The following is a 26,119-nucleotide window of genomic DNA, read 5'->3' as shown; positions in this document are numbered from 1 at the left end:
CAGGCCTAAGGCCTGCGTGTGTGATCCAGGCCTTGACAATGTTCTCAGCTGTCCTGTGGGTGACTCGGAAGTGATGACACCGATTCCCACCATCTTGTCACTTCACAGTCACGCCACAGATGGCCTGCAGAAGTCCAGCAAGGAGGAGCTGAATGACACTGAATTCCCCAAGCGTGTGCCCCAAGCATGTGGCAAGAGCCCCCTGAGCTGGCCTGATGGCACATTATTCCTAGATCTTTATTTACACAGCATCTCTTCAGGAATTGGGAAGCATGCTCTGCTGGCCAGAGGAGCCTCTGATTTCAGCCATGAATGAGAGAGGAATTGGCCAGGGATCCTCAGGGGACCCTTCAACTCAGCCCAGCAAACATCTTCATCAAGGCTAATGTTTCTTCCCCCCTGGGGACCCAAAGCCCCCTCAGCACTTACTGCTTCTCAGAGCTCCTCCCGTGGAGGATGTCCTCCGAAGGTCAGCATCCTAGTGGCAACCAGAACCCCAGCACTCCCTTCTCCCTTTTGCATTCCCTTCTTCTGAAGCCTCCAGCAGCAGCTTTACTGTGGCTCCTTCGACCTGCTATCGTTTGCCCGGACATCCTGGGCTGCCTCCAGCTCCCTGAGGTGCTGTCAACAGATGGGACAGCTGAACCTCAAGGTCAAGGTGACTAGCTCTGTGGCCCTCCAGAACAAACAGTGCATGCTCTCCCACCTCCTTCACCCCACACAACTTCCCTCATAGAGGAGCTAGCTGTTCAGTGGCTCTGCCCTTTCCTGCTCCGTGTTTCTACAGAAGCAAGCAGCTGAGGTGCTGCTTGGTTCATACAAGACCTCCTGCCACCCAACTATCCAGAAAGACCATAGGTGGAGACGTAACTCTATTTCTGACCCAGGCCCCGGGACCCCTGGTGCACGATCAGTCTGACTCTGACAGGATGTGGACAAAAGCTCTCCTGGACTGGGTAACTTACAATCTACACAGAGGGCATATCTCAACTATTGATGAGAGTGATCCAGAGAATCTATCCCCTAGACAGGTACTCGGTCGATTTCCCTCTATTGCCCAATGTCATCTGAGAGCTGCCTGAGCAGTCAGTCACAGTATGGGGTGGGGGTGGGGGGGGAACTTCCCTGGTGTTCCAGTGGTTATGAATCTGCCTTCCAATGCAGGGGATGCGGGTTCGATCCCTGGTCAAGGAACTAAGATCCCACATGCCGCAGAGCAACTAAGCCCCGCGTGCCACAACTAGAGAAGCCCGCACGCCACAACGAAGAGCCTGCACTACAACGAAAGATTCCCACATGCCACAACGAAGATCTCCCGTGCCGCAACTAAGACCCAATGCAGCCAAATAAATAAATAAATAAATACTTTAAAAAATAAATAAAGAATGCAGACTGGGGTCAGGCCAGTCTGCATAAAGCATTTGGTGTCCTCCTAACGGGGCTCCCCACCCCCAGGTTCAGCTTAGGCCTCCATCCCCCAACCCTCTCTAACCCATCCTCTTAAGATGGAGACAGAAAGGTTTTTTCTAAAGCCCAGATCTGACCCTGTCACTCCTGTGCTCCACCACCTTTCATTACCAGAGGACAGACCAAACTCTGTGACCTGTCCCTTCAGGCCTTCTGTCACCTGGCCTTATCTCTCACTCTTGTATATGTTCTCTTTGGTCTTCTCACAGCCTCTCCTTCAGTCACTTCGGACCACTCACAACGCCCCTCCCAGGATGTCCTCCTAACATCCACAAATCTCTAAATATCCAAATCCTCTGTATCCATGAAGGCCCAGCTCCCATGCCACCTCCTCCATGAAGCCTTCCTGATGCTACTTTGGCAGCATTATCTTGAGAAGACATATGGAGAGTGCCTGGCCCAAACCAGATGCTTTATCAACAGTAGAGAGTTATGGTTTTTAAATGGCTCTGGCCTCACGGTTTTAGAACAACAAGATGATACAGAACTGACCTCTGTCACTGTTCCCTATAGCTGTGTAGCATAGAGGTTAAGGGCAGACAGAAGCCAAACTAACTTCCTGGGCTTCACACCCCCACCTGCAGCTCTGCCCATTACTAGCTGTGTCACCTATTGACAAAGTACTTAAAAAATAAAACAACCCACACATGTTTGCCCTAGTTTCTCCATCTGTAAAATGGGACTCAATAGAACTTACATCCTAGGGTGTCATGAGGTTCAGTGAGTTAATATTCATAAAGCACTCAGAACAGAGTGGTGATCCAGGTAGAGTTTCTACTTCTATTCTCCCACTGCAGAGAATCAGAGGTCAACCACAGACTGTCAAGATAAGGACAGGGATACTTTTTGAGGACAACCTCACCCGGCCAGAAAGGGAAGTCCCACTGGCTTGACTGTGGCTATAAGAAGCCCAGAGTTCGAGGCTGGGTTGAGGCCCAGGACAGACTGTGGCCAAAAGAATTAATAAAGCTCTTCCTACATGCCACGCATTGTGCTTAGCCATTTAAACAAATAATTTTATTAAATCCTCACAAAGACCCTAGGTACTGCCCCTGAACCTCATCTCCAGAATGTTTCATCATCTGTAAAAAGGGGATTCTAACAGGACCACCTCAAAGACTGGCTGTGAGGATCACACACAGAAAGTGTCCCACAGACACGAGGCACAGAGTGAGGGGTCAGGAAACACCCTCTATTATTACTACGCCCATGTTAGGACAGATGGGCATTCCAGGCCCGGAGAAGCTAATCCCAAATTACTAAGCTTCTGAGCACCAGGTCCAGGATTTGAGCCCAGACTTCTGACCCCCAAACCAGTGCTCATTTCACATCACCATAGTGGACACCCCTAGGGTCCTGCCGTGTTTGGATCAACAGCTCTGGGCACCTGTGGTGTGTAGTGTCACCGGCTACCCCCACAAAGGGCAAACACCTGGCCCGAGAATACCTGGCTCCTGACACCACGCCGCTCTCAGCCGGGCAGCTTCTGCTCTGCTTGTTACCTGCTCAGCGCTGAGGTCCTGATGGCAAGATCCCACCCGCTCCCCCGGAATCTACTCCTGACTGCTGCTCTCCTGCTCTCTTTGCCCTGAGACCCCCAAAATCCACCTGGGAATCGAATCCAACAATGCTCTGCTTCCCATCTGGTCACGCTTCAGAAGGATTAACTCCTCAGGGTCAACCTCAGCCCCCCAACGCAGAACCCGCTCCAGCCTGCTGCTTCCTGCCCAGGAAGCTCCTGGACTGGGGGTCCATCAATGCCCTCCACACTTGTGATGCTGAAGGGTACTTGCCCTTAGCAGTCGGTGTCCTGGCTGGGAATCTGGCTCTGTGGGGAAATGTTACAGCCTGCAGCTTCCCTCTGCCTTTGAAGATACGATCACACATCTGAGGGTCGTCATGTGAAAGAAGTAAGGTTAGACTGGTTCTGCTTGACCTCAGAGTCCAACTAAAACAATAACAGAATCCACAGAGAGAAAGAGGTCAGCCAGCAGAGCTCCCATAAACACCAGGTACTCAACAAACCTGTACTAAGTTGGACCGAACAGCAGAAAAAACTTGAAAGCTCAGCTGTGCAAAGGAGTATGTGGTCATGTGACAAATCCCCCCATCACTGGACGTTTTCAGGCACGGATGCAGGAGGGTTGGACTGGATGATCCCTAGGCTCCCCTGGAACCCCAAACTAAGTTCCAGGACAGCAACTTTCAGCATTGGCTGCATATCAGAATCATATAGGGACCTTCCAAAAGTACTGATACTCAGGCTCTATCCCCAGAAACCATGGTGTAATTAGTGTGAGGTGGAGCCCAGGCAACTAAAAATTTTGAAAAATGCTCTCCTGGTGATTTGTGCTGCCAGGGCTGGTCTAGGTAGGGTTCATTGACATGGTGTGACACACAGCATAGTGAATTAGGCAGACACCCTCAGCCTCTTAGAACCATAAAAATGTTCATCCGTGTTCATGCAGAAAATTCTGCAACTTTTTTTCCTTGATTTATTCACTGTGAACACTCCTGGACTTAATCTGTTCCATCAACACCAATTCATTAATGTCACAAACCCCACAGCAGACACTGCAGGATGGATTATCCTGACACTGGCCTCAGCCAGGAAAAGAAGAACATGCAACAGAGCCTCGGAAAGGGTCTCTCACTAACTGAAGACATAGGACACCTGGGTTGAGGGGACAGAAAAGGTCAGCGGGTGGGGGAAGAACTCTGTGAATTCATGTCACTTGCATTGGACTTTGGTGGGTGTGAAAAAAATTTAAATGACCAAAATAATATAGTCCCCACATACCACACCTTCAAGTCCTCTCCATCCTTCCAGTCTGAGCTCTGCTACCCATGGTCTACTACAGTGCTGCCTGTGCCCATCTCAGGTTCCAATGCTTCTTGTTACTCAGAGTCATTACCTGCCTCTGTATCCTGGCACTGAACACTTTCTGCCTTGCAGTAGAGATATTCCTGGGCCTTTCCAATATCCCCTCCTGGGCTCTGAGTTAGAGTGCCAGGGCTTACTCATTGCTGATGGTCTGCACGACTCAGCCCAGTGCTAGAACATGGTGGGTATCTAAAAAATGTTTGCTGCATGGATGACTGAATGCTGCACCCCTTTCTCCACAAGAGTCACCGTGCGAAAGCTGAAATGGACCCACCCAGATAAGGCTACCTAGGCAGGGCGAACAGTAAGTGGTTGCACTGAATATACCTAGACAGCCGGCCCCCTGGTCCTGGAGTGGGAAGCTGACTCCAGCAGAGGTGAGGCGAAGCTTTCCTGGCCTCATCCCACCCACCGCGTCAGGTATGGCATCCAAAGATGAAGTGCTAATACCCAGTTACTTCCCTCAGGTGTCAGGAGTTGAATGTATAATAAGTGCATGGGTATCTGCAGACGGAAGGTGTCATTTTATAAAGACAAGGTGAAATCATCATTATCATAATAGCTGATGAGAACTTAACGCAGTCAGGGCAAGACGGAGTCAAAATATTGAAGTCTAAAAAGGCACCTGAAGAAATACAGACAGCTCACAGAGCAAGCAAGGAGGAGAGGATATCCAGACACAGACTGGTCATTCGGAAAAGTAAAATTAAAACCCTACCTCACACCCTGAAATCAAACTCCAGATTAAGGTGTCAACGTTAAAAAAGAAAGAGGGACTTCCCTGGTGATCCAGTGGTTAAGAATCTGCCTTCCAATGCAGAGGACGCGGGTTCGATCCCTGGTGGGGAAACTAAGATCCCACAGGACACAGGCCAACTAAGCCCGCACGCTGCAACTAGAGAAACCCGCACAGTGCAACAAAAAAGCCTGCGTGCTGCAACGAACGATCCCATGTGCCACAACTAAGACCTGACACAGCCAAAGAAAGAAAGAAAGAAAGAAAGAAACCATCAAAGTATTAGAAGAAAATACATGGAGTACAGAAAACTTTTCTAAGCAGCACACTCAAAAATCATGAGAAACATCGACTGATTCAGCAACAGAAAACCATTCAGTGTAAACAACAAAAGCAATCACCAGATACAGAGCCGAAGGGCAAATTACAAACTTGTAAAAAAAAAAATACCCTGCAACCCAAACGGCAGGTGAGGGGCTGCCATCCTTAATCCACAAAGAGCTCTTACAAATCAATAAAAAGATAAACCCTATGGCAGAAAGGATGGACAGATAGAAGTACATAATTTCGTTAAAGAGACACAAGCAGTCAACAAACATATGCACTAGTAACCTAAGAAACTGCAAGTTAAACTAAATTGCATTAGAGTAAAGCAGGTGAAAACTTGTAAGGTCTTTCTAGTATTTGAAAGAATGTATCAAAATTTTTATCTCCCTACCCAACAATTCTCCTCTGGGAATCAATCCCAGAGAAATAATCACAGACTTGTTTATGCAAAGAATTAAGTTACAAAGATGTTCATTATAGCACTGCTAAATTAGTGAAAACTAGGGAAAGCCTAAATAAGCAAACAGAATACTATACAGACATTAAATTACTGTTGTTGAATGTTTAAGACAATGTAGACATCTTTCCATGTCTTTAAGCAAAAAGAACACAAATAGATACACACAATATTAATTTTTGTGAAGGGAAATATATATATACACATGTATATATGCACTGAAAAAAAGGCTAGATGGAAAAACAGTGAAATGTTAATAGCGGTTTCTCTGAATTGTAGAATTAAAGTTGGTTTCTATTTTAGTTTTGCTTATCAGCATTTTCTATACCAAACCTGTCTTAGTTTTGTTGAAGGGGGAAGAAAAAAGTTAACACAGAGATAAACATTGAAATATATCAAAAAAATCCAAGCTTGCTGTTCTGAGGAACTGCCTTAGAACTCCGCCAACCCGCATCTGCCCCACAGGGGAGAGCAGGTAGGGGCTGCGTCATTCCGCGAATGCCACGCGGGCCCCAAATCACATGCACGGCTTTGGAATGCACCGGGAGGATTACGAGGCTGTCTGGCTTTCTGGGAGTGCACGCCCCACAAAACAGTGAAGCTTCACCGTGAAGAACTTTCTGGTCATTTTCATTTTTAGAGTTTAGCTGCGGCCTGTAGAAACCAGGGATGTTCCTTTCTTTCTCCTCCTGTTTGCCTCCTCCTCGTAGCCCACCTAGTGGTGAGCCCCAGATGAGAAAGAACATTCGCAACAATCACAAGTGCTCCGTAATGAAATGCTCTGCTTAACAAAACAGGCGGGTTCCCGCCTCCTCTTCACCCTGCTCTGGTGCCCGGCTGAGGCACACAACACAGCAGGTGGTCTCCCAATTTGGAGAATTGGGGCAATTTTCGACCAGTGGCAGGTGGCCCTTCACATCCAACTCCCTGCCTCTTTCCTCTATCACGTGCAGTTACACCAGTCAATCCCCAGGCTCTGGCCACACCTGCTTGCGCCCAGCAGGGGTCCCTTTCCAATCTGAGTCACTGTCGACAGGACCCCTTCTGTCTGGGGTGCCCCATGTGCACCTTCCTCTGGACCCACCTCCCAGATGACTTCCTCTTCCTGGTGGTTTCCCCCAGCCCCAGACAGAGGCCACCCATGCCTTCTCTGGGTTCTCAGAGCATGTTTGGCTCTCAGTCCCAGGACTCAGTTGCTGGATCAACTCCACTGGCTGGACTGTGACTGCACTTCCAGGGTCCTCCCATCTCAGCTAATGACAATTCACCCTCCCGGCTGTTCAAGCTAAAACCTGGAGTCATCTGTGACTCTCCTCACCCCTCACATCTCACATTGCATCTGTCAGGAAATCCTGCAGCTCTACCTTCAGGACATGTCCTGAATCTGGTCTCCTCTCATCACCTACCACTAGCACCCCAGCTCCCATGGCTGAAGGTCCTCCCAGCTGGCCTCCTGGCTGGTCCCCTCCAGTCTATTCTCCAGTAGGCAGCCAGAGTGATCCTTTCAAAACCCAAAAGCCAGATGACGTCATTCCTCTGCTCAGAACCTCCACTGACTTCCCATCTCACCCAGAGATAAAGCAAGAGAGGCCCGAAACACTCAGCCTCCCTGTCCCACCTCTCAGAACTCGTCTCCCCACTTCCTCTCCACCTGCTCCACTCAGTCATGCCAATCTCCCTGAAGCAGCCAGGCATGCTCCTGCCTTGGACTTTTGCCCTGACTGTTCCCTCTGCCTGGAATGCACTTCTCTCCGAGAGCCGTGTGAATCACACCATCACACCCTTCACCCTTCAGCAAAGCCCTCTGAGCACCCATCTGAAACAGCACCCCACCCCAAACTCAGGCCCACCCCAGCTTTACTTTTCTCTACACTCTACCCGACACACTTTATTTGCTTGAACCCTCTCACGAGAGGGCAAACTCAGGGTAGCATGAATTTTTATGTTTTGTCCACGGCTGTATCCCCAGCATCTAAATAGAACAATACCCAGCATGTAGCCCATTCTCAACAATGTCTGTTTAATGAATCAATGAGGAGAAAGGACTTGGTATGGGCTCTCAAAGCCCAGCTGAGGACTCGGGGTCCAGCCTGTAAGTGAAGGCCCAGCAGTGGACCAGCCCCACCCCAGCCCACCCACCTATCAAGTAATTTCTCCCCTCCCCGGCCTTGGGAAGGCCCTTTCTGACCATTACTCTTAAGTTCTACTTGGAAAACTCGGGGCCTGAGTCATTCCCCAGGGCCCTGACTAATTCTCTCTCCATCCCTTGGACCCACCTCCAAGATCCTTCCTCTACAGCATAATGGGAAATCCAGAGAGAGCTCCCCTTGGAGAAGATGGAAAGGAACTGAATGATTTAGAGGAAAATTCAGTTCTTCCTGGCTCATCAATTGAGAAAGTGCAAACTCTCAGGAAGCCAGTGCCTCCGAAAGTGAAACATTAATAGAAATATTACTGGAAAATACCAAACAGGAAGAGCAGGAAAATTCCATTGTGGAAGCAAGGTCCTCTGTCGATGCTCCTTAATGATCTCAGTAACTCGTTTCAGAATCAAAACACGGAAAGAACCGGAAATCAATCAGGCTGTCACCCTTCCTGTGGACTGGAGCTTTGGCCAAACCACCTCCACACCACCCCGGCACAAAGGGCACTGGGCTCAGAACACAAGGTCAACAGCCTGGTCACTGGCTCGGCCAGTACCTGCTGGGAGGCAGGGTGGGCTCCATGCCTCCCTAGACCCTCAGTTTTTCCATCTGTAAAATGGGTGTTACAGCACCTTCCTCACAGAGTGACTCTTAGAATCAAATTAATTATGGGTGTGAAAGTGTCTTTTAAGCTGTGGAATACTCACCCAAATGTAGGAGTCTGGGTAGGTCCTACAATGCTAACAGAGGGGATTTTTATAAGAGTTTAAATCTAGCCACAAATAAGGCAGAGAAAATTCAGGCATGAGATTGTGCAGCCTGAGGTGATATGGCACAGTGGTTCAAAACAAAGACCCTAAATCCAGCTTCAACTCTCATCTCTGCCACTTACTGGCAGGGTGACCTTAGACAAGTTACTTAACCTCTCTGCCTTGTGCTCTCATATGTAAAATGGGAATGATAGCAGCATCTACCTCAAGGGACTTTGGTGAGCAGTAAGAGTTAGCGCATGTAGAGCACAAAGAACAATGTCTGCCTTATATGCAATGGAAGTACTGGCTAATGCTGCTATTATGGAAAGCTCCTTCAATTCGAGTGACTACTCTTTCTTGACTCAAATGCCTCCTCCTCCAAGAAGCCTTCCCTGCTTCCCTCAGTTGAAATGAACCTCCTCCTGACCCTGCTTCTCCTTCAGCTCCACGGAATCAAGGCTCTGCCCAGAACACCTTCTGTGCCAGGATGGCTCTCAGCTCACCCACACCGCTTTGTTTATAGACAAATTCTGCCATACAGAGCTGTGTTCTAACCTTGGTTCCTGTGTCCTCACCAGAAAATAAGCTCCTTACAGGCAGGCACTACCCAACCCCTGGTTCATCCCTGTATCCACACAGCTCCTGACAGTGGCCTGCATATGGCAATTTCTGTCAACACAAAGCCAAACAAGTTACAAGTCAGTGTGGCAGACACCACCAGCAGCCTGTCTCCATCCTGCAGGAACAGCCCCCCTCAGAAAGCCGATGGAGGTGCTGCCATCAGCCAGCCAGCAACCCAGCTCTCTGCTTCAAAGCCACAAATCCCAATTTATTTTCTAGGGCCCAGCCTGACCTACCCCTTCACCACAGGCCACTACCACTTGGCTCTCTCAGCACAAGATGAGAAAGTCAGCTCCAAGTGAAACTGCCCAGGGAAGCACTCGACCACAGGCAGGTTCAGCTTTGCTTAAATGGCCAGAGGAAAACACACCTGTTTCAGATTTGCCTTTTAACACCTATTTTATGGGTCAGAAATGCTTTGGGGGAGAGGACGAGGTCAAGTCTTGGGGGTTCAGTCTGGGGAAATCAGTCATGTTCTGAGGTTGTCAGATTAGAAGATGATCTCCTTCAAGGAAACTTAGGTTCCTTGTTGACAAGGGCCAAGATATCAGTTTTTTTTTAAATTTTCTTAAAGGAGCACACACAGCCTCGCCAGTCCTTGAATGAGAAGACATAACAGTTACAAGACACACATCTTGTGACCTTGTGCAGCTGTCCCTTGGGAAGCGGCAACTCTGTGTGCAGAATTCCTCTATGAAATAACTCAAGTGCTGCATTAACATCTCATTTATGGAACTCAGAGGGAGATGAGGGAGGGAGAGAGAAAAGACAGCTCTGGGGAGCCTTTGGGGACCACCAAAGCCCAGACTGAAAGGGATGGGGGAGGGGGCGCAAGAAGAGGAGCATTAAGTGAAGGGTAGCAGGAGACATACAACACACATTTCAGTAAATATCAGAGTCTTGGGACTTCCCTGGTGACGCAGTGGTTGAGAATCCGCCTGCCAATTCAGGGGACACGGGTTTGATCCCTGGTCTGGGAAGATCCCACATGCCGCAGAGCAACTAAGACCGTGCACCACAACTACTGATCCTGCGCTCTACAGCCCGCGAGCCACAACTACTGAGCCCACATGCCAAAACTACTGAATCCCGTGCGCTCTAGGACCTGCATGCTGCGACTACTGAAGCCCGCACGCCTAGAGCCCATGCTCCGCAACAAGAGAAGCCACCACAATGAGAAGCCCGCACACTGCAACGAAGAGTAGCCCCTGCTCGCTGCATTAGAGAAAGCCGGTGCACAGCAATGAAGACCTAACGCAGACAAAAAAATAAATAAATAAAAAATCAGAGTCTTACTATCTCCATCTAAATCATTGAAAGGAGAGGAACAAATTGATAAAAAAGCATATAAGCTTTGCATTCAGACTGAATAGGTATAAACCGGGCCCCATCACTTGGTAGCTGTGTGACATTAGGCAAGTTATTACCTCCAAGCCTCAGTTTCTTTAACTGTAAAATGGGGGCAATACTATCCATGGTAGAGGAATAGCACTAAAGGCCCCAATAGCACTAATGGCCTGCCTGTATCCCTGTCCTCTGCCATGGGATTTCGCAGCTCCTACTCTCTCCCCGAATCCCGGCTGGCCTTATGACTTGCTTTGGTCAACAGAATGCAGCAGAAGGAACAGTAGGGACAGTAGGCCAGTTTCTTACCTCAAGAAACTATATGGGCCTCTGTAATTTCTTGGAACCCTGCCACCATCATATGAACAAGGCTAACTTGCTGAAAGAACCACAATGAGAAGCCCGCACACTGCAACGAAGAGTAGCCCCTGCTCGCTGCATTAGAGAAAGCCGGTGCACAGCAATGAAGACCTAACGCAGACAAAAAAATAAATAAATAAAAAATCAGAGTCTTACTATCTCCATCTAAATCATTGAAAGGAGAGGAACAAATTGATAAAAAAGCATATAAGCTTTGCATTCAGACTGAATAGGTATAAACCGGGCCCCATCACTTGGTAGCTGTGTGACATTAGGCAAGTTATTACCTCCAAGCCTCAGTTTCTTTAACTGTAAAATGGGGGCAATACTATCCATGGTAGAGGAATAGCACTAAAGGCCCCAATAGCACTAATGGCCTGCCTGTATCCCTGTCCTCTGCCATGGGATTTCGCAGCTCCTACTCTCTCCCCGAATCCCGGCTGGCCTTATGACTTGCTTTGGTCAACAGAATGCAGCAGAAGGAACAGTAGGGACAGTAGGCCAGTTTCTTACCTCAAGAAACTATATGGGCCTCTGTAATTTCTTGGAACCCTGCCACCATCATATGAACAAGGCTAACTTGCTGAAAGATGAGAGACCACATGGAACAGAGCTTACTCGATATAGCCAAAGCCATCCTAAACCAGGCATCCCCATACACGTAAGAGAGCCCGGCTAGGACTGGCAGGGCGGCACACACACTCCACACTGACCTTAGATGCCTGAGTGAGCCCAGCTGAGGCCAGAAAAACTACTCAGCTGACGTGTGGGTTCATGGTCAATAATAAAGGCTTATCATTTAAAGCAGGAGTTGGAAACTACAGACCACAGGCCAGCTGCCCGTTTTTGTAAATAAAGACTGGATACAGCTACACCCTTTTAATTTATGTATTGTCTAAGTCTGCTTTCAAGCTACAATGGCAGAATAATTGAATAGCTGTGATGGGGGCTGTCTGGCCTGCAAGCTAAAATTATTTACTAACTGGCTCTTTAAGAAACTTTGCTAACCTCTGGTTTAAAACCAGAGTTTGGCATGATTTGTTATGCAGCAATAGCTAACTGACACAGTACATAAACCCCTTCTCGGGTGATTGTGAGGATTCAAGGACCAATTAAGTGGTTAGCCTGAAGCCTGGAGAACATATTTCTCTTCTGGGGAATCAATGGGAAAAACTGGATTTGATATGCAGTGTTTTTCTCACACTACTTTCAAGGGACAGGACTTCAAAGGAGAAAGTGTTCCAAGCCAAATCACAGCTACCAAGCTTGGCTCTTACCTTTCCAATCAATTACTTTCTCAGAACTGGAGAATGTGGCTGTTAACCAAATAGAAATGACTGACAGATCATGCTTGACCCTGGCTTCAATCAAGCTATGCATCAATGATTTGAAGTGAAAAGTACTGAAAGACAAGTCACAACTCCCCACAAAGACACGTGAGACACTCTCTTCCTGTTGTGACTCCAACCTCCGTCTGCAACCCCCTGCCACACCCACCCTTCAGAGCCTCCAACCATTCTCTTGGCACAAGCTGCTGCATGGAGAAGCTCAAATGCTGCCACCCCCTGAAAGCCCTCCTTGAATTCACAGACAGAGTTGAGGCCCTCCCAGCCCTTTGCACACTCTTCTGTTCTGGCATGCCACATGTTGCAACACTGCCTCATTACCCGTCTCTGTCTCCCAGACTAGATCTTGAAAAGCTCGTGTTCAACTACAAACTGAAAAGCTTCCCTCTTGGAAAGCTGGCCACCACTTACTCTCTCTGAATTCCCCCCTGCTTAGCACACTGCTCAGAAACTGTTTGCTGAGTGTTTAAAAAAAAAAAAAAGTTGAACATGATATTATTTATTCCTTAGGAAACATGTTATTTAACTCAACTCTGTGGATGCTGACAAAATATAAATTGTTGGTACACATCAGCATGTATTTAAAACTTGGGGAACTGATGTCATAGTGCATCTTGACTTTCTCAGTTGCAGTGGAAACATTTACTTAATTATGATAAAAGAAACAAGACTTCAGCAGAAAACATAACTGGATGAGCCCTGTTTGGCTGCACAAAAGGAGACCTACCAAGTTACTGGCCTCTTTGTCATCATTATTTTTTTATAAAGACAACCTGAAGGAATAATATTTCCACCTACTAAAGTTTCGTTTTTCTCTTCCCAGGAGTTCAGGCCCTCACTGTGTCTCACTCGGACTGTATTGTAATTGCCTCCGAAATCCAAACCCATTTCCCCCAGACTGTGGCAGCTGTTTGTAACCTGGGATGCTCCTCAACCATGGCTCTGAGTCTAACCTTTTCCTGACTCAACAGTCTTCAAGGATTCCCCTGTGGGGTCTAAACTCAGGCCCCCACGTATCTCACATTGTCACCTCTTATTCCCCAAGTGAGGCCCACTGCAAGAAAGCTCTGGTTTCTAAGAACACCCTCCACATTAAGGTTTCATGCATATATTTGCCCACACACATACATATATGGACACACGTATGCATGTACACTCACAGCTCAGGCACCTAAGTGCTCCCGCAGGCTGCAGTCAGCCTTCTCCCTGCGCTGAAATTCCACTTCCGTCTCTAGATCCAGCTCAAAGCTGCCTCCTAGGTGAAGACCTCACTAAATTCCCCAAGACAAAAACACTGGGAAACAAATGATGTAAAGACAATGTGTGTAGATATCGATATCTCCGGAGGCTTAGGCCAAAGATTACTGCCAAGTCTTTTGCACCCTTCCTTCTAGCTCGCCCTTGTACCAAGAGATCTCTGAGCACGAAAATAAGTGCAGGGAAAAGCTGGTTAAACTGAAAACACAGTCTGTTACAGATGATTCTAAAAGGGAAAACGCCCCAAACTGGAGGCTGGCTGAGTGGGGCATATGTGACCAGGTGTGTGTGTGCCCCGGGACTTACCTGGGAGAATAGAAGGATGCCCAAGTATGTGTCAGAAGGAAGCACAGGTAACTAAGGGAAGCAGAAGGGCCCCCCAAAGATAAAGCTGGTTGGGAGGTGGCAATGGAGGCCCTGAAAGGAGGATCTGTGTACCAATAATAGCTCCTACTCCCATGCCATAGCAACTCTCAACACAGGCTCATGTTAAAAACACAGGGCCTGGCATGCAGGGGGCATTCAACAGCCCTAGGGGTTCTTGTCCCAACACTTAACAACAGAAAAAAGTTAGCTGGGTCTGAGATTAAGTGGGCTAGAAGTAGGTTTTCCTGGATCTGTGGGTGAGGGGCAGAAGGCGGGCTCTGGGGTGTTCAGGGCTAGATCTGCAGTATGCCTGACCTTCCAAAAGCTATCTGGCTGGAAATAATGTGAAAACCAGGCTGCCTCCTGGCTGCCTGGCCAGGAATGGGGGGTGGGTGTTAGCCCCGGATTACGAGGCAGCCCCACACAGAGGGCAGAGATGAAGGCATCCAGAGTCTGCATCCCAAAGCAGCTCTGACCAGAAGACCCCGAGGGAGGGTTAAGAAGTCACTGTTGCGTTAGTGTTCTCTAAGTGTGGTCCCAGGATCAGCAGCAAAAGATCACCTGAGAATTTGTTAGAAATGCACATTCTCAGGCCCCACACCAGGTGTGGTGACTCAGGCACTTCAGGCGATGGGTCCCACAATCTGTGTTTTAACCGTCCTCTGGGTGCTGGTTTGAGAACCACTGCATACTATGACCCTTCCGGGCTCCTTCCCCTCCTACTCGTTAGAAAGAACATCTGGTAGCCACAATCCCTCCAACTCCAAGGATCACAACAGCTTCTTTTTTTTTGTGGTATGCGGGCCTCCCTCTGCCACGGCCTCTCCCATTGCGGAGCACAGGCTCCGGACGCGCAGGCCCAGCGGCCGTGGCTCACGGGCCCAGCCGCTCCGCGGCATGTGGGATCCTCCCAGACCAGGGCACGAACCCGGTTCCCCTGCATCGGCAGGCGGACGCGCAACCACTGCACCACCAGGGAAGCCCCACAACAGCTTCTTAAAAGACCAAAGGGCTCAAAGTCACAACCTAGTATGTGAATATGCAGCCCAGAGAGATCTTTTTTTTTTTTTTTTTGACTGCGTTGGGTCTTCGTTGCTGCGCACAGGCTTTCTCTAGTTGCAGTGAGCAGAGCACAGGCTCTAGGCACGCGGGCTTCAGTAGTTGCAGCACGTGGGCTCAGTAGTTGTGGCTCGCGGGCTCTAGAGCACAGGTTCAGTAGTTGTGGTGCACAGGCTCAGTTGCTCCGCGGCATGGGGAAATCTTCCTGGACCAGGGTTCAAACCCATGTCCCCTGCATTGGCAGGTGGATTCTTAATCACTGCGCCACCAGAGAAGTCCCCAGAGAGATCTTTTTAAAAAACCACATTTGCTCACATCATTTAGCAGCTAAACCCCCTCACTGGCCCTCACTGTGCTTAGCTTTCAAGGTCCTCCCTGGCCTGGGCCCTCCTGCCCCTCTCGGGTCCTGCCCAACTCTAACCTCTGAATTCTGGCCACAGGGCCTTTACCTGCAGTCCCCTACAGCACCAGGCTCTCTTCTGCAGCCAACCATAATAATGGTCCTCCCTGACCACGCCCCATCACGGCACTTATCATGCACACTGCGGCCTGGGCCACAGTACTCACTAGACCCTGCTCTAGTACCCAGCAAGAGAGAGCACAGAGAAGACCTGTAAGAAATACAAACAAGCCAAGTCTTCAACACACTTGACACTCCAGCTATAAAACTTATTATTCGTCAGTATTTGAAACAGTCTGAATTATAATCAGAAAAAACATTTACTAAAGTTTTGAAAACCATAAAGGAAGACTTTAGTGAGCAAGCAGAACGACAAGCAGTGGTAGAGAAAGGAGATTTGCCCACCTGGGAGGTGGTCATGGAGTAATGGGGGAAGGCACAATCTCTCTGGAGAGCTAGGCTGGGCCGTCCTTCCATCCCCAGGGACTTCAGGTTCTCCCAGGCCAGGACCTAGCCAAGCCTGGGCCACACATAAGGCAGCAGGGAGCCTCTCTGCTGTTTCCCTCATAGATCAACCACACACCCATAATCCTGGGGGCTCTTGGAGAAACCTCCTCTGCCCCAAGGCAGCACCTGGGTGGTCACCTGGCTTCCAGCTCTTCGTCATTTAGGTATAGCATCTGGGTGCTTAGGAAGCCCAGAGTCCATGCTTCCAAGATGTGTCCCCAAAACTGGCCCAGAGGGAGGTGGAATCCACCGACTGCCCACGATGCCTTCAGCAGACCCAGCGGGGGGAGGAGGGGGTACTTGGGGGACCTAGGACCTTGGGGAGAGGAAGTCAGGCAGAAAAAAATCAGAAGGGGCATCCCCTTGCTCCTCCTACCTGGAAAACAAAAAAGATCCCTTTCCAAGCACCAGCTGGCAGGTAGGAGCCTGTCTCCCTCCTGTCTGGACATCCAGTCCTAAAAGAAACTCAGACTCTATCAGTCTCCCCCAGCCCACACCTGGGCAAAAGTTTACCTTTGGGAGAACGTAGGGGGACAGCGGCCTGATAGCCATTGCAAGGCACTGGGCCTCAGATGTAATCAACACTGCCTTCCACCAGAAGTAGACAGAACAAGTATTATTTCATGGGGGAAAGGAGGGTGTCGCAGGAGTGTGAAGGGGGAGGAGAGGGCCCCATTTGGCTGGAATTAACTAACCTGCTTCAAAGGTGGGGGATCAAGATGGTCTGATTTGTTAGGGAGGGGGATTACACAAAATCGTCCCCCTCATCCCTGGGGCTGTATGGGGTGGGGGTAAGGTCAGGAAGGAAGGTGAGGTTTGGAGGGGTGGGTCTCCTTCCAGCTGGCTGGGTAGGCGGACCCCTCCCACGCGCGGCTGGAGGAACTGACAGGTCTAAGTGGAGCGCTCTTGTAAGCCAGCTCACTGCAACTGGAAGAGCACGCTTGGGGGTTCCCCGTGCAGCTCCAGTACAAAAGGCCGCCCCATTTCGAAACCTGGCGCGGGGCGTGGGTCAGGGCAGGGCGTTTAGAGTGATTTACATATATCCATTTAAAGACAGCTAGTCTGAATCTGCCATCGGAAATGGGTAATATCCGGCAAGTCCCTTCCCAGCTCTGGACCTCAGTTTCCCATGTATAGAATCAGGGGCAGGAGGAAGAGGAGGTAGACAAGAGTAAACACGCTTTTAAGTCCGTGACAGCTCTGCCTCTCTGACTTTCCTCCTCGGGGGGGTTGAAGGGCTAGTTGGGTGTCTCTTTCTTGGGCAAGGCTGGGCGGGGCACTCTCCTCAGGCTACTTCCGAAACGGGAACCTGGCTGCGGGCTCAGAGAGAGGACGTTTTGGCAGCAGCAGTGAAAGAGACTGTGTCAGGAGGCCGGCGATCGGGGGCAAAGCGCGTGCCGAGGCAGAACTGGGAAGCACCGTTGAGAGGCCTGATCCCAAGGTCCTAGCCTGAGTGGATGTAGGAACTCGAAACTAGAGCGGTGCCTCAGTTTACCCGTGCGCACAGTGGCTCTGGAACCTCGGGTGAGGCCGAGGGGCGCCTTACCTTGTCCTTCTTGCCGGCACCGCTCTCTTCCGCGGCCGAGGCGCCACACTTGTTGAGCAGTTTCTTGCCTCCGCAGGCCGTCGGGCTCCAGGTGCGGCCGCCTGAGCAGGAGCCCCCCGGGGGTTCTGCGGCACCGCCCGCGGCGCTCTCCACCTTAATGAGGCGGTGCTTGGGGGAGATGTAGCGCACCTCGGCTGGCGTGGCGGGCCGCCGCTCGCTGCTGCTGCGGTAGAGGTGCGGGGAGCCCGAGGACGAGGACGAGGACGCGGCAGCGCCCGCGCCGGAGGAGGCACAGCAGCAGCCCGCGGCGCCCGACGCGGACGAGGCCGAGAAGGCACGCTGGCCCCCGCCTGGCTCCCCGCCGCCGCAGTAGTCCAGGCGGCACATGGCGCGCAGTTTGCGCAGAGACGAGCCGGGCCCGTTGTAGGGGTCCTCAAAGTCGCGCTCCTTCTGTGCGCGGTAGGCGCGGATGAGGTCGCTAGTGCTGCCGCTGTCGTCGGGCAGCGATCCCGACGAGGCCGAGAAGCAGGAGGCGGCGGCCGTACCGCAGGACGCCGAGGTGGCCGAGGGGGCCTGCGGCACGGCCTGGGGGGTCTGCGAGGGCCGCTCGCCCCGGCGCCGCTGCTCGCGGTAGTCGGGCCGCGGCGGCTGCGGGGGACTCTTGGTCTTGCTGTTGCCCAAGCTGAAGTACTTGTTCAGCCACTTGGCCATGGCGAGAGGCCGCCTAGGGCCGCGGCGCGGGAGCCGGGTCCGCCGCCGCGGCCATTCGGAGGGCAGTGCTGCCGCCCAGGTCCCTCGGCGCCCCCGCCCCGGCGAGGGGCGTCCGGGGCGCCCGCTCCCGACGCCAAGTTCAAGTTCTCTCCGCCGCCTCCTGCCGGCCGCTCCCGGGCTCCGGCCGCTGCAGCACCGCCCTCCGCCTCCTCCGCGCGCCTCCCGGGCTTCGGATCTCTTGCCCTTCGCGGGCGCGTCTCATGGGATCCGGCCGCGGCCCCACAGATAACTAAAGGCCCGGGCGACCCCTCCTCAGACGCTCTTGCCGTGCGCTCCGCCACGGAGCGCGCTCCTGCCCCGTCGGAACCGCAGCCACCGCCTTGGCCCGGATCCCCGGTACTGCTGGAACTTGTCGGCGTCCTAGGCTCCCCACTTCTTCCTTCCCGAGAACGCTATAGCGAGCTCGGCACCCGGCCGGCTAGCAAGCGGGCCGGAGAGCGAGCGAGCAAGCGACGAGGGAGGGAGGAGGCAGCCGGCGCCCGCCCGAGCCCGCGCGCCCGTGCCCGTCCCGGCGGCGCCTGCTGCTGCCGCTGTCGCCGCCTCCCGAACCGCCGCGTGTGTGACACTCGGGCCGCCAGCGCCCGCCCCGCGCCGCGGCCCCGCCCTCCCCGGGCCGGCGCGCGCCCCGCCCCCAGCCCGCCCCCGCAGACCCCGCCCCGCCCATCCCCACGAGTCCTGCTGCCAGACCTCGGCCCTGGCTCCGCCCCTCTTGCGCCCGGGTCCTGGGCAGAAGCAGCTCCCCTCTTCAGCAGGCGCCACCTCCTGTGGCCGCCTCGGCGCCAGGCCCTGGGTCTCGCCTGAGGGCGCCGGGGTCCCGCGGCGCAACCGGCCCCGCCTCGCTCGCAGTCCGCCGCCGCCTAGGGCGAGAGGTTGCCAGCCTAAGCCTGCAGCGCGCAGAGGCCAAACCCTTCCCCGGGACCCGCGCGCTGTGCTACCCAGGGATCCCCACTGTTGGGGACACGGGGCTTTTCTAGTTTACGGCGTGACCCGCTTGGAGGAATTGCGGTGCCGAGACCCCTTAGGCACAGGGTGTCTATTCCCTACTTAAACGGACGAAGACTCCGGTTCAGCCCACTGTGCCAGACCTTCGGAGGAATCCTTATGCAAATGAGCGTTTTAGCAATCCAGATGACGGATGCGGCCAGGATAGGCGGCAGGGGTCCGGCCCCCCACCAGTTGGAGAGCCAAGCTAAGGGGAGGTCGGAATGTTTGATTACCTTTTCACCTCTGAGGAAGTCGTGGCTTTAACCCTGTTCACGGCCAACCTGGCAGAGCGAACTGTGGGAACGTTTAAAGCCTAAGATTGTAGGAGCTGGCAAGGCTCCATTTAATCCAGGGCCCTCATTTTACAGACGGAGAAATTGAGGCTCAGAGGAAGATCATCCAGGTGGGCCTGGATGCCAGTTCCCGGTATGGTGGCGCCGAAATTGTGTCATTTCTACTAGTCTCTACTTTGCAATTTAAGGTCGTTCTCTGATTATTAAAATCCGGAAACTGAGGCCGAGTGAGGAGCACAGCTTGCTCGGTAAAGCTTTTCCTGGGAGGCGGCATATGCTCTGCCGAGGAAGAGGAGCTGCCTAGAAATGAGGTAACTGCCAGTAGAACCGGTGCTCCTTTGAATTAGGCTGATCAAGCTCCAGAATATGACATACCCTAAGGTATGAATTGACACCTGAGAAATTCTCTAAGGATGCTAACTTATTAGGATGATAGTCCAAATCATTAATTACCTCCACTGGCAACCTGTATATTATAGATGGGTTTTGGGGGAATCTATTTTTTCCTGTATCCCGTAGGAAAAGTGGGACCTGTTAGGGCAGGGAGCAAGGCCAGTGACTCTTTTGGCCAGAACTGGAGGTGGAGGTCAGACTCGCAGTCTGAGTATCTTGGGCAGGGAGGGCCTCTTCCCCTGCCTGAGGCCACCGTGGGGAAGTGGCAGAACCAGGACTCCAACCTGGGTCTTACTCTGAAGCCTGTGCTCTGTCCACTCAGCCACAAACAGTGATGCAGTGGAATTGACTGCAAACTGTCCCTTCAGGATCAAGCTATTTGCTCTTCCCCTCTGGTCATACAGGACTGTCATCCTCTATGAGCCAGTTAAATTTTACAAACCCACTATGTGACGACATAGTCACAGACATCATCAACAAGTATACAGCCCCTTCATTGCCTGAGATCTACTTTTTTAGAATTTCATAGGAAATAATCTATGATGTGGGGGGAGGGTTGTGGGGTGTCTGGGGGATGGTGAGAGGACCCAGAAGTTGACCTGAGCTAAGATGTTTATTTTGGGTGTCCCTAGACTTAACTATCTCAGATTACCCTTTAAATCATTCCTCTACTGTATAAGCACTTAATTATCCCACAAGTAAGAGAGGCTCAAATAGAAAACCTGAAAGGCAAGGACATTCTCCTTGCGAGCCCCACCTTTCAACCAACCACAAATCCTCTCCTGCTCCCTTCCTTCCCATCTCTGCTTCTGGGTTCAGGAAGGAGGAATGGCCAGATCCTGGCAGCAGGCCAGGACACCCTGGGCAAGAGAGTCTTCTCCAGGATCTGGAAACTTGTTCCCTGCACGTGGGTTGCACATGGAAGAGTGATCTCTGCCTTTTCCAAAGGTTTAGGAAGAGAAGTTATATTTCACAACTTATTTTTCCCATTTCAGTTTCAGCAGGCCATGGGGTCAGACCCACTTTTCCATGTGATGCCTCTGCTGGGGTATAATTTGCAAGCCAAAATTATTGTAATGCTATAGTATTATGCCCAAAACTTCCAGAGCACTTGTGTATCTGCTCAACCCCTACATGTTCTGTATATAATTAACCCTCCTCAGCATCCCTACAATCTCATGTTATTCCCAGTTTACAGACGGAGTAACTGACCTAAGGTAGTATTTATTCAGACAGGCCAAAAAACACATGGGTGTTTTCCTTTGGGAACTGATAGTGACATCTTACAAGACTCAGAGTCAGAAATAATCAGTCTGAAAGGAAACAGAAAAGTTCCCGAAAGACGATGTTGGAGAAGCAGTGTGTCAAATGGTTAGAGGAGACAGGGACTTGTAAGAAAAGGATCAGAACACTATAGATGGTTAGAGCTGGACAGACTCTTCAGAAAGCCAGCCACCCCATTTCAGAGAGAAGACGGACCAGTGAAAGGAAGAGGTTGAGTCAAGAGGCATGGCTGGGATTGGCATCCAGTCTCTTTGACATCACAAACCCAATTCTATGGCCATCATTCTTGGCATTTTTTACTTTTACATCCCCCCTTCTTGTTCCCAGTTTTCTTATTGGAAGGGTTGGGTGTGGTCCTGTTCCTGTTTCTGCCCTGTCTCAAGTTCTCACTTTAGACCAAGGTGGGGACATGGCAGCTCTTTTCTCTGCACTCCCAATATCTAGAGGTAGGCTCTGCCATTGGTGGAGGCCTAGAAAAATGGTGCCACCATCCCAACAGATTCATCAAACAGAACTTTTTCAGTTCAGTCTGTCAAATGTTAATGTCAGTCCCTTGCTATGTACCAGCCTGGGAGTCTGGGCTGGAAGCATGGATTTGAGAGTCATTAATCCTCAGTGAAGACCTGAAGCAAAACCCTCAGTCATCCTTGACACCTTTTTTATTCCTGCTCCATCCAACCCATCAGCAAAGAATATGCAGAATCCTACCATGTCTCACCACCTCCACTGCTCCTACCCCGGTCCAACTCCTTCATCCCTTGACTGTATCATATAAATGGGTAGGCGTATCCTACCCATTTCCTGGTTTCTTTCTCAACGCAGCAGCCAGTGATCCTATTAAAAATGAATCTGATTAAATCCCCCATTAAATCCCCATGTCCCGGGACTTTCCTGGCAGTCCAGTGGTTAAGACTCTGTGCTTCCACCGAAGGGGGCACAGGTTCGATCCCTGGTCGGGAGTTCCCACATGGCATGCTTGCAGCCAAAAAAAAAAAAAAAAAAAAAAATCCCTATGTCCCTAATAGATGCCAAAAATAGTTACAGTGGCCCATAAGGCCTCACATGACCTAGTCCCCTTAAATTCCCACTCCAGCCAGGCAGCCTCTTTGCTGTTCCTTGAACCCTCTCTCACCTTGGGCCTTTGCACTACATCTCCTCTGCCTGGAATGCTTCCCCACTGGTGTCACCATTCACTCCCTTCTGGTCTTTTTTTAAATGGCACGTGCTCAGTGAAGCCTCTCCTGGGCACCATATCTAGAATTGTCCTCCACGCTCAACACTTCCTATCCTCATCCCTGCTTTATTTTTCTGAGTTTTCACACACAGCATATTTTACTTATTGTTCTTGTTTATTCTTTGTCTTGCCCCACGATGGGGTAGGGATCTTTACTCTTTGTTCACTGCACATCTTCTGTGTCAAGAACAGGGCCTGACACCTAGCAGGCATGGGATCAATATTTGCGAAATGAATGAGTGAACGTGAGTGGCTGATCATGGAGGGGAGAAGAGCAGAGGGCTAAAGCTCGCCATCTCTCTGCCTCGGACCTGGTGCTAGTGGCTTTAGCTTTGGTCTGGAGGTGGGAGCATGTCAGACTTGCCACATTTTTAAAGCAGATGTGTTCAGGGGATCTGTTCCCAGACTGTGTCTCTTCCGCAGAGGAAGCAGAACGAGATTCATCCCTGTCTTCCCAGCATCCGGAGGGGGCTCCAGGAAGGTTGCGGGGTCCAGGTAGCCCCTTCCACACAAGTCCCAGTCGTGCTGACACACAAGCCTGTCCACGGTGTCGCTGAGCCAGCTCTGTTGTTCCCTCCACCTCAGGTACAACAAATCTTAGGAATCTCGTTGCTGGTCAAAAGGTAATCCTCTATATCTAGATTAAAGGCTGTGTTTTGACCATTACTGCGCACTGAATGTTGAGCCGACAATTTAATTGAGCTGTTTATGCGGCTGCCTTGATTTCTTCCCAGAGAATTTACAACTAATTCCAAGGGTCTCTGTGAATTAAGTGGGCCTCTCCCAACATTCTTTGCCTGTCATTTGCCTGTGACAAATCCCACTTGTCCTTGTGTTACCCAATTATGGGCTCTCCCTCACGGCTGTATGTGGCCGGGACCACTTCCAGCCCACTTCCTCTTCAAGGTGGCCATTAATTATATGGCCCTGAGAATGGCCAAACCCCAGGACAGCCTCTATGGTACCTGCAGCAGTAGAAAGGGAGGGTGGAGGACTGGGACAGCAGCAGAGAGGACATAAATCAGACTCACCCCTTTGAAGTCACCTCCAGGAGACTGACAATAACCCCCTAACAAGAGAAGGATACAAGTGTCTTTAGCACAGTTAAGTGTGATGGAAGGAAAAGAGTTTTGGATGGAGGTCAAGACTGCTGAGTTCTTATCCTGGCTCTCTTCTGACTTCCTACATGACCTCTGCGGCCTCGATGTTACTATTTATAAAATGGGAGCTGGCAGATCAGTGTTTCTCATTCCATGTCGTGGAGTGTCTAAGGGCAGTGTTGCCAGATTTAGAAAAAAATGAAACAAAATAACAATAACAAAAATGGACATCCATGCAATATTTGGGATATACTTATAGTAAAATATTATTTGTTGTTTATTTAGAATTCAAATTTAACTGGGTGTCCTATATTTTATCTGGTGATCTCAGGCAACTGTCCTCATGGGAGATAAAGAGGGCTCCCCACCCCTAGCCCAGCTTCTGCTGATGAAATGTACGAGAGCAGACCTCTCAACTCCAGCTGAAAATTTAGAATCACCCACAGAGCTTATACAACATCTAGTGACCAGTCTGTATTCCAGACCAATTAAATCAGAATTCTGAGGGTTGATTCAGGAATTAGTCTACATTTTTTTATCTCCCCAGATGAGTCCAATGTGCAGCCAAGTTTGAAAACCACTGGACTAGAGCAAGGGTTCTTAAAGTGAGGTCCCAGGACCAGAGCATCAGCTTCACCTGAGAACCTGTTAGAAATATAAATTCCAACTTGCAGACCTTCAGAATCAGAAACTGGGTGTTGTGGCCCAGAAAGCCCTCCAGGGACGCTGCTGTATCTTAAGTTTTAGAACCAGTTTAAAAGTTCCTTTGATGCCAGTAGGGCACCTGATCAGCAAGTGAGTGCTAGAAAAGAAAATTGGTTGATTTGCAGGGATGCATCTTAATGGTCAAACTGCCTATCCTCTAGCAATTGCAGTCTAAATTATGGGGTTTGCAACCCACCAAATGCAGTGACTTTTTGAGTCTCAAACTTTGGTCTGATGGCAGTCTTGAAGGCTACCATCGTCACCTGGCAGCATGACAGGTTAGGCCAGGAAAAGCCAGAAGTAAGCCAGAGAAGTCTGAGGGCATAAAATTCTGGGTCAGGCAGCCTGAAGGCACAGTAGAAGGGGCTTGGAGCCCATGATCAAGGAGGAAGCAGAGAGTGTGACAGAAAGGAACCAGACAGGGTGGGGGGGGGCGGTGGTGGGCAGGAGGTCAGCCCAGGTCCCAAGGAGATGAGGTGGGGATGGGGTGGGGAGGAGCAGTGAGAAATAAGGATATCTCCAGGGCTGGTTAGGCCGAGTCAGGCACTGCTTCTGCGAGGAGCCAGGACCAGGGCAGACCAGAGCTGAGGCCAACCAGTAGAGGTGGAGAAGGAAGGCTGTGCTTGTTTTGTGATGATCAAGAACAGAGCAGCGTTTTTCTGCAGCCTCAGAAGACTAAGATACAAGCCCACTGGCACCGTCAGGTTTTTGTCTATGGGGGTCTCACAGTTCCAGGTTGATTTGTTTTGGGGGATGCCAGGTGCCCAGGATGTGTGACTCTCCTGTCCTTGAGAGACTTCTGGAGGGCAAGTCGTTGGGGCTGTGCATGATTCATTGCTGTCCACCCCCAGGATTCCCTCAGCACCTGCCAAACGCTAGGCCCTGAGTGACTGTGTGTGCAACTGAATCCCATAGAGATCCAGCAAAGCAGCGTTCTTAAATATGAGTTATCACCTCAGGCCCTAATAAACCACACCAGTGAGGAACCACCGACATTCCACATGCAAAAGGGCACTTGTCACCCTTGTTGGATCATCACAGACTCTGCTCCCTGCTGCCTGCCTTTCTCCCTTCTTTTCACAGAGCTCCTCTCCTGTACAAGGCGCAGCTCCCCAACACTGTAGGAAACCATTGAAAAAGAAGGCATAAAGGCAGCAAACATCAAAACCTCCAAGATTACACTTACCTGGGTTCTAATGCGAATGACTTTGTGTGCTAGTGTGTAAAACTATAAATCTGAGGCCTTTAATCTGATTCTCATCTCCAAAATAAACTTCGGAGTTCCTAAAAGGTACGATATTACTTTAAGCCCTACAGTTGGGAAAGTGATTTATTTCTTCAATGTTAAACCACACACACACAGATGTTCTTCTGATGCAATTTCCATCCTCTCATTTTCGTTGTAATATTTAAAGACAATTTTTATTTTATAATTTTTTTAACATCTTTATTGGAGTATAATTGCTTTACAATGGTGTGTTAGTTTCTGCTTTATAACCAAGTGAATCAGCTATACATATACATATATCCTCATATCTCTTCCCTCTTGCATCTCCCTCCCACCCTCCCTATCCCACCCCTCTAGGTGGTCACAAGCACTGAGCTGATCTCCCTGTGCTATGTGGCTGCTTCCCACTTGCTTTCTGTTTTACATTTGGTAGTGTATATATGTCCATGTCACTCTCTCACTTCGTCCCAGCTTACCCTTCCCCCTCCCTGTGTCCTCAAGTCCATTCTCTACGTCTGCGTCTTTATTCCCATCTTGCCCCTAGGTTCTTCATG

General features: G+C 50.5%; 1 protein-coding gene and 1 long non-coding RNA gene across 2 annotated transcripts in view; one reads left to right on the top strand and one right to left on the bottom strand.

Moving 5' to 3' along the window:
- Positions 1 to 18,891, bottom strand: part of SHB (SH2 domain containing adaptor protein B) — a 139,836-nt gene extending 120,945 nt beyond the window's left edge. Inside the window, 2 exon segments of the mRNA XM_007107112.4 lie at positions 17,574 to 18,471; positions 18,473 to 18,891. Coding sequence (XP_007107174.3) covers positions 17,574 to 18,471; positions 18,473 to 18,546 — 972 coding nt within the window. The 5' untranslated portion in view covers positions 18,547 to 18,891.
- LOC114486864 (uncharacterized) overlaps positions 15,135 to 26,119 on the top strand; it is a 16,145-nt gene continuing 5,160 nt past the window's right edge. The window contains exons 1-4 of the long non-coding RNA XR_003681200.2: positions 15,135 to 17,551; positions 19,697 to 19,932; positions 22,956 to 23,117; positions 25,421 to 25,628. This is a non-coding gene — a long non-coding RNA (uncharacterized lncRNA). The remainder of the gene's footprint in view (positions 17,552 to 19,696; positions 19,933 to 22,955; positions 23,118 to 25,420; positions 25,629 to 26,119) is intronic.

This window comes from Physeter macrocephalus, chromosome 9 (genome assembly GCF_002837175.3).
Source record: "Physeter macrocephalus isolate SW-GA chromosome 9, ASM283717v5, whole genome shotgun sequence".
Classification (NCBI taxonomy): Eukaryota; Metazoa; Chordata; class Mammalia; order Artiodactyla; family Physeteridae; genus Physeter; species Physeter macrocephalus.
Note: the sequence above shows the minus strand (reverse complement) of the source record. Positions and strands in the feature narration are given on the sequence as shown.